The sequence below is a fragment of the Engystomops pustulosus genome, chromosome 1 (genome assembly GCF_040894005.1).
Source record: "Engystomops pustulosus chromosome 1, aEngPut4.maternal, whole genome shotgun sequence".
Taxonomy (NCBI): domain Eukaryota; kingdom Metazoa; phylum Chordata; class Amphibia; order Anura; family Leptodactylidae; genus Engystomops; species Engystomops pustulosus.
This window is the reverse complement of record NC_092411.1, coordinates 147,331,108-147,340,306: the sequence shown is the minus strand read 5'-3', so window position 1 is coordinate 147,340,306 and position 9,199 is coordinate 147,331,108. Positions and strand designations below refer to the sequence as shown.

The following is a 9,199-nucleotide window of genomic DNA, read 5'->3' as shown; positions in this document are numbered from 1 at the left end:
GAGGGAGCACAGTGTGTACAGTTGTGATATGAGGAGTATGTATCATATATGTGGGCGTAAGGTGTGAGGAGTATGTAGGTTGATGCTAACCATGTCTGTTTTATAAACCTGCAGAGATGTCCCTTGGCTGGAAGAAGGTGCCTGTCATTGGATTACACTGCAGCCTCTGGACAGGACTGGTATCTAATACTATATATATAGTTACTATATGGTGGTAAATACTGGCCTGTGTGTAAAGATTTTCATTTGATATTGCAGCATTATTGCTACCTCTGCCACTTTGTGTCCACCCGTCAGGACGACTGGGCTTCTCTTCTACCATGGGCGGAGTTTTCCTACAATTCCCTGGACTCCTCTTCTTTATTAACTATGGACTGCATCCACGGCCTCCTCCTCTGTTACCCATTTCTGCAGATGTTCCTGCTGTGGAGGGCTTGGTACAGGATCTAAAAGCCATCTGGGAACAAGTCCGTACCTCATTGCTCCAAGCTTCAGCGCAAACCAAGGGTCAAGCGGACAAAAAAAAACAGACCGTTTCCTATCTTATCTCCTGGAGACAGTGTCTGGCTATCCTTCAAGTACGTCTGGCTGAAGATCCCTGGCTACAAATTGGGACCACGATTTTTGGGTCCATTTGAAGTCCTTAGTCGCATCAACCCGTTGGCCTACAAATTGCAGCTGCCTCTTAGCATGTGCATACCCAACTCCTTCCACGTTTCTCTCCTCAAACCAGTCATCCTCAACCGCTTTGCCTGGCAAGTTCCTTCGGCGCCACAGGCGGATTCTACCAATGTCTTTGAGGTAAAGGAGATCCTGAATATGAAGACGGTGAGAGGTAGACGGCTCTTTCTTGTAGACTGGAAAGTATTTGGTCCTGTCGAGAGATCATGGGAGCCAGAGGATAACATCCTGGACAAGAGCCTGATTCAGCGATTGCTCAGGCCCAGGAAGAGAGAAAGGCTGAAGGGGACGGGGGTACTGTCACAAGTGCTTCTGCGTTCCTTGTCTCGGATCACGGGCGCAGCCATGTCCCTCCATGTGCCCCCACTGCTGCCGCTTCTCCGGACTTACCTCTCGAGGATCCTGCTCCCCAGCGGACTGCCGTGAGCGCGCATAGGAAATTAAAAGGGCCAGCGCACCGCTGATAGGTGCACTGGCTGAACACCTCCACCTTAATAAGCGCCTCCCTTCCTTCCCTGCCAGATCTTTGTGCCTACACCTTAGAAAACGCTCCCCAGCGATATGCCTGCCATTGCGGGCTAGTCGCACCTGTAGAACAACCTGATGGTACCCTGCCGCAGCAAGACCATTCCACTTTGCGGCGGGCTCTGGTGAAGACCACGTGCCACTTAGATTCCGGTCCCAGGTGTCGGCTTGTACCACATCCCACGGTGGTCCAGAGGATCCACTCATCCTGAATGCTGACATATATACACCAGATGGAGGTGCGATACACCTTATGCTTTACTTTATGGGAAAAAAAGGTTAAAAAAATACACACACAAATATTATTCAAAGCTGCAAAGCTTTATTAAAACTGAGAAAAGCTTCAAAATGTCTAAACAGTATTAAATATAAGAATTGTCACTGTGTTCTACTGATATGAAAGGAAAATTGGGGTAATGGCAAAGTTTGTGCTTTTAAAATAAAAAAAAAAACACAGGAAATTGATGGCTCAATGTTGATATTTTTCTTTTCTCCTGATTGGTTTATGATCAATACATAAAAGTCAAAACAAACCTTGTTATATTGTGATGAAACGTCATGTGTAGTGTCTGTTGTTTCTCAGTATGGGATATATGCATTCCTGAGATGCTATGACCAGAATGATACGTTGTGTACAATTCAACAGTGTGTATGCCTTGTGTACCCCCAGTCTTAAAGAGATGCTCCACTTACATAGAGGTAGGCTTTTGCTGTCAGATCTCATGGCTTACTTTTTCTTGTGAATTATGTACATTAAATGCTGCTTTCCTCATATCCTCATTTCCTTTGCGCCCTAACCTGCATTAGGTCTATATAATTCAAGGGCATTATAGGGCTCTCAGAGGGATGTTGTAAGTTCAGGTCACTATACTCATGAACTCATGGACTTGTCTGAAACTGGCCTTAAGCTGATTATATTTAAAGAACTTGGGCTACACATGTACTTGTTGAGGAACCATGGAAAAATAGGTTTAGAACAATAATTAGCATTAGTCCAAGCATAATTCTACTACATCTGTATTTGTAGCACATTTTTCTTTTAAAGAACAAGAGACTTTGGAAAAAAAAACTGGTAGCTTTTCCAATTTCACATTGAGCCATTAATACCGAATTCTTTGTCTATTATCAGCTAAACATTAGTCAACATTCAGCAAATTTGAGAGGAATATTTCTGTTACCATCTGATTGGATTCCTCTAACAAATCTACTTTCAAGTTTTCATTTAAGCATTTTGATGTGTACAGGTCCTCTAGGGTCTCTGGCATGCTACTAGGCCTGTCAGCAACCCCTTCACAAATCTACAAGTAAAATAGTACTTGTACCTCTTGATATTTTCTAAAAATATAACAAGGCTGTACACCAGCTTCTAAAACCCAAGTATAGTATTAAACAGCAATGAGACGCTGAGAATAAAAGATCCAAAAATAGCAGCATGATGATGCTTTCCTTCTTTAAATTCAGAAAATTTCTAAAATGTAAGATAATGGCCCACATTTATTAGTGTTTTTTGTGTGACTTTGCACTAGAAAGAACATGCTTATGCATGTATTTAAGAAGTGTTTGCACCAGTTTTGTGTCGCGGCTTCCCTCCCTCTGACAAGACAGAAATGTGCACCCAAAGGGTCTTTCCGATGCACAATTGGATCATGCACCACAATTCTGTCTACACCACAATTCTAGAGCATAAAGAAAATGCACCAGGAAAAAAAATGGTGCCTTCTGCCACAGAGGTGCACGGGCACCAGATTCATGATAAATGTGTGGCACACTTCATGAATCTGTCGCACACTGCACCCTCTACAGGCAAACTGCACGTAGTGCAGTTTGCACTATTTTTGATAAATGTGGGTCGATATTTTTGTAGTCTGCATTGCCAGTATTGGTCAAGGTTGGTGTTTTTGCTTTAGGGGACCACTTCAGCCATTACATTCCTCCATAAATTAAGAGATCATCTGCATCCATTAACCCTCAACATGAAAGACAAGTTCAGTATTTGTGAACAAATATCAAGAATGGAACTTATACACAATTACTATAATGGAAAGATGCGAGCCTTTTTGTATTTTAACTTCTGCTTTTGACTAAACTACTGATGTAAAATGCTAAACAACACATTTGTGAATGAGGCTGTGCTTTGTTTCTGCGAACCAGAATTTTTCCAAGGTCACTTCTTACAGTCAAATATCATTGCCATTCAGAGGCAAATAACCTTTCCATCAAATGTTTCCATCAAAGCAATGGGACACAAGCATGTTGCTAGCTCCTTTTATTGGTTAACCATTGTCATAGATTGAAAGGTCAGATAGAAAACACAGCTTTACAGCTTGCGATTCGCAAAGTGGGCAACCCTATAATTTTGCCATATTTCCTACACTGAAGGCCAATTCCAGACAGCTGAATATCAAGAAAATGTAGGCGTCCCTTTCTCATTCACTCCCATCATGGGATCTAGAGATGCAATCTGTGCAAAGCCCAACTAATGTTATCTTCACTGTTAACTCCCTCTTGTTTTCTTAGCTCAGCAAACTGGTGTTAGAAAATAAAATATGTGCAGGGATATAGTGGATGTGTTTACTGCCATAATTCTGGCACAAGTGCTGAGTTTTCATTGGTGGTGATGCTGTAAAATACACATAAAAGTTCCAGTTCCACAATGCTTTCCTAATCACATACTGTGAGATGGCAAGAGCTTTTGTGTGCTGTAACACTATCCCACATGATCCCACTGCCAATGACAATTAATTCCTAATGTTATTTGCTAATCTACATAAGTATTATCTGTAACCACTAACCCCGAAGGTAGTCATTTATGTAAGAAGGGTTGGCATGTATTAGGCTAGCGTCCCAAAACCACAATGTTTGTATAAACGTTTCCAATTCTCTTCTTGGCATTTTATATTACAGCTATCACTAAGAAGGATTATCCCTGAAAGCCCGAGCCATTGAGATGTGTGTCTGATAATAGTGCAGTCAATGTCATTATCGTACACAATACATGCATCTATGCATGTCCCCCTAGTCAGAGAAAGGTAACAGTCCAGTTACATATTGGATTAAGGCATTGACATAGCTGGTCCCAGATTTTGTGGGATTTTCTATTTTTGCCCTGATAAAGCTGGTCTATAATATAGAAATGCACAGTGAATGTATTTTGTCACCATAGGGAATAGTTATTGTACCTCATGAACTTAGATCTAATCTGGTATGCAGTCCACATGTTTCTTTTGGTTTTGTTTCATGGCTTTTGTTCCTATTTTGTACCTATAGAAATTGGTACGAACTACAGAAAAAAAAAATCTATTTTCAGTTAGATTTGCAGCACAAGTATAGGTATTAGCAGGTAACTATGCTGAACTTGGACCTGTTTTTTGCTACCTCTACAGCTGTCTGACTTGGACAACTAAGGTTATTTACAGACATCAAGTCAGTAAATAGAATGACAAGTGGCGACTGTTTTTACTCCAGGCTTCTTAATAGACAGAAGGAATGGTCCAGCAGCCATCCCAAATCCCACTAGATATACAATCATAATCAATAGTTAAGCCACAAGAATCCACTCAGTTTCCTTCTAGGAGTTGGGAGAGCCCCAAACGCAATTCATTCAGCTGACAGATTTTTATATCCAGCTCATCTCCGGCTCTGCTGATTTCTTCCCGTACCCTGTCTCTTTCCAAGTGTGTATCTTTCAAACTCTGCTCTGCCTTCTGCAGCTCTTTCTCCAGCTCTTGGTTTCGATCCTCCAGCTCCTGCCAAACCACAGAGGAAAATAAGAAATTAGAGACATGGGGCTACGGCAGTTTGACAAACAGAAAAGGTGAAATAAATCCCCAAGTCTAATTCTACCTGCATTTTATGCTAATAAAACCTATAAAGAAAAGGCCACAATTCCACAACTATTACTTGCAAAAATGTATAATTTTATTGAAACACATTAAAATTGGGAACAGACGTTTAAAGAAATATCAGCCTGTGCTGGAGGGACATAACATCTGAGAGGCATGGGTGTTAACAGGATAGTATACAGACACTAGCAATCTTGCTAATACTGACTTGTGTCCAGGTATATATCAAGTTGCAAGCAAGATGGTTACATGCATTGTTTAGAAGAATCCTCATCAGAAATATCTGACTCAGTGAAGCGAGGGTGTTAACATAAGGGTGTTAATATTAATATTAACGTTAACATTTTGTTTACAACATATATCTGCATGTATCTAACTATTTAAGATTTATTTCAGATTTAGGATCTACATGCAAGATTGTTATATCCGTGACGTACCATTCTCTATATAAGGTTATGAATGTGTTTTTATGCTATTGTTTTAAACCCATTATATAATTTGTATACTTATGATCATCCGGAGGTATTGTTTCGGTGTCCTCCTAGATCATGTGATTAGTGGGCGTTATCGGCTATCACGTGATCTGGGAAGGGGAGTTACCTAGTGTCACATGAAATGATGGTTTATTTTAAATAGCATGTATTTACCACTGAGTAGTAGACCATGAATAAGGCGTGACCGCCGAAACGCGTAGGTATGTGTATTGGACTCTTTGGATACACGTTTGGATTTCGTGTATTCAATAAAAGAGAATCTTTACTATGAATGTCTTGCAAGTCTGTGGAGCAAGTGCCGGGATAATCTTTCCACTACATCTTCGTGTTTCAGCCTTCACACTGATCCACGAGCACCTGCACAGTATCAGAGACGGAGCAACAGGAAGGGGTGAGCTGAATCGACACGTTGTGTGTGTTTTTTTGCTCCTTTTCTTTACAAAGCAGAAATGTTACATGCTTAGTGACACCCCGACACACGTTTCGGCACGCTGCCTTCGTCAAGTTGGCATAGTTGATGCCTCTAGCTTGTAGTGATCAAAAGAAGATTTGCTCACCACTATGGATTAAGCATTGGGAAAAGCTCCTTCCTTCTGTATGTATAAGGGTACATTCACATGTTTCCATAGAAAACAGCGGCTCACAGCCGCACACACGGGAAATGATAGAGCATGCTCTATTTTTTCCCGGTGTACGGCGCGGAACGGTGCCACACATGTACTGCTGCCGGGCCGCCATTGCCGTCTATGGGGACGTCTATGCGGCCGCAAATTTGCGGCTGCTTATACATCCCCACAGACGGGCTTGTGAATGAGCCCTAAAGATGTTTCCGTAGCCTGATGAACAAGTCACCAAGTGGTCAGAGAAGCCGGAGAGGAGGAGATTTATGTGCCTTCTCTGCCAGAAAACTGACAGAGAAGGCATATTGGGGGAGATTTATCATAAGTCTCTTAGAGCAGAACTGTTCTAGCAACCTAGCAAATCAGAGCTCAGCTTTCATTTTCCCACAGCCTTTTATAAAATTAAAGCTGACCTCTGATTGGTTTCCATGGGCACTAGAACAGTTTTACCTCAGAAACTTGATTATAAATCGCCCCCAATGCATCTACCCCGTTGTATTAGTAAGTATAACTGGATCAGAAATACTTTTGTGTTGAGGTAAATGCTCAGTTCACCTTGTATGACAGGATACAGATAAGTAAAAGCTGAAATTAAATTCAGTGAACTACCAATTCCTGCTTTCTGGCTTTCAACCCATACAGAATACCCCACTATCTACTACAATTCTCTAAATCCAGACTTAGTGAACAAGCCTTCTCATGCTTCCCGAATGCTGCAGTAAAACAAGAAAAACCTCTGCAGAGTTACAGAGTTACATATGCCATTGCACTATTTTTTGTCTCTTATGAACAATTGTTTGATAGTGGTTGCCAGAGTTATATTTTCCAAGAGATGCGTTAAAGCGGTATTCGCACCAAGACATGTTTCTTAAATATACTCAGGATAACAAAATAACACATTCTCTTATTAACAAAATGCAACATTTCAAACTGTCTCTATTAGTCCTGGTGTACACAATTTCAGTTTCCTCTAGACATGACCCTGTAACTTCTGACTTAGGTTCGGGGAAGCCATCTTGGATATCTGTGCGACGGTCGTGCTGCTGAGATTTCTCTCTCTCTCTCTCTGCTCCCTGCACTCTAACACCCCCCCCCCCTATACAGGACGGAGCTCACTCACTGATACACAGACGCTGACTTCCTGCCGGCAGCAGCGTGAGGAGAACTACAAGTTACAGACAGGTTCTGTACCTGGGGATGCACAGCAGATCTAGTGGGTTGTGGAATACAGAGATGTAGGAGAGCTAACTGTGTCATTGTGTGCAATAGGCATCTCATGGATCTCATTGCCCCTGATCTGTCTCATCTCTCTTTCTATGTGTCAGATACTAGTACAATGTTCAGAAGCTAATTGAAAGTGTATATAAACCCTGTATAATCTAACCACACTGTCTGCCCTTTGAAATTTTGCACTGACCATCACTAAAACAGCAATAAAACTGAGTAACATTGTGAGGTAAAGGGTTTATAATGACTTTATTGTGTTAACATCACTAGGGGATTGAAATATGAAAATTTTCTTTCAAGGGAAAATCCTTTTAAGGCTAAAGATGTTGGTGAAACGCTAACCCATGTAATAGGCCATATTTACTGTTTAAAACGGGGCAGCATTTCATCTCATGCCATGCTCGCATTTCTCTAGGGCCAGGGACACTATTTGCCCTTCACACAACAAAAGGGCATAACTGAGTAGAAAGAGCCTTGGCTTGCCATAAAGTATCTGAAGATGCTAGGTGATCAATTCTGACAAATCTAGTCTAGTACTGTGATGTCTGTCTCAATATGTCCTGTGAATATGACTGCAATGGAATCACAATGGGGATTTAACTAGGGCTAGGGCAAAAAATGTTTGCTCTGCACAAGCCAGGGAGGCATTGCTGCCATATTTCTACAGAATGAAAATAGTCATTTTGATCTTTCACAGCAGGGATGTGTAGACAGTGTATACAAATGGAAATTCCCTTGGGGCACAGATGCATATACAGTCTTCCATATTCCCTTTGGTTTGCTCCAGTGCACATACATATTTCTTATAGTTCTATGTTCTAGAACAATTCTGCTTTTTAGAGAGATCATGATGCAGGAAGAATAAAGTAAACTGCTCCTTTATCCAATGACTTTTCCCTCCCTAGAAGCTACAATAACAGGGAGCCAACTGTGTATCCTTCAACAAAGCACCAGGGCAAAGCATTTCCATGGCAACGTGCAGCACGCTGACAAAGAGAATCCACACGGAAAAATACCCACATGTAGCAAAGGAGAACTACATATATAGTGTACAGAACATACAGCAAGGTATTACACGTAGCTCTACTGTCTCTTGCAGTGTGTATATATAGGGATAATTGAATGTATTTATTTATATGTTAATTTACAGTCTGATATACAGATTTAGTAAAATGTAGTATTTTGTTTTCACAATGAGACTGCTTATAGCACAAGGACAGCAACATTCAGCATAACTACCTTCTTTGGATACCAAAGTTTATTATAAGGCTAATTATCATGCAGTGTATAATAGAAAATATTATTATGTAACATTTCCTGCATCCCTTAGTGCTTATGTGATGGAGTGCTTATTAGATTCTCTTCACACTTGCATCACTTGCATTGTTAGATGAGTGTAGACCGGTGTACTATGCTTCTATCCAGAAGATCAAAATGAAGATAAACAACTTCATTATAGATGTGCCATTACACATCTGCAATATCTATTACAGCCTCTGTAAAAATGGAAGATGATGCCAGGGTCAGGTGGCTGAAAGATATTAGAAGTACCCCATATGATGTGCAGGTCCCTGCCACTCCTATGGTCTGCATTTTGGGTTGGGTAGATGAGGTAACAGATGAAAGGGGACCTCGACTGGGCATTGCCCGTATGTTGTACCAAGCGAGAAAACTGATTGCGTATCACTGGATACAGGCTGCTCCTCCTACTAAACAGGAATTTATTAATAAAATGAACAGGATAATTAGGCTAGAGAGGGGGGTATACATTAAGAGAAAGGCCGAAAAGCGACTCGCCGGGACTCCCATC

At 41.2% G+C, this 9,199-nt stretch overlaps 1 protein-coding gene across 2 annotated transcripts in view; it reads right to left on the bottom strand.

Annotated features, from left to right (window-relative positions):
- Positions 1–1,506: 1,506 nt before the first annotated feature.
- HOMER3 (homer scaffold protein 3) overlaps positions 1,507–9,199 on the bottom strand; it is a 109,117-nt gene continuing 101,424 nt past the window's right edge. For both annotated transcript variants that reach the window (XM_072156241.1, XM_072156232.1), the window contains one exon: positions 1,507–4,952. In XM_072156241.1, the coding sequence (XP_072012342.1) occupies positions 4,764–4,952 (189 nt within the window). In that variant the 3' untranslated portion in view covers positions 1,507–4,763. The remainder of the gene's footprint in view (positions 4,953–9,199) is intronic.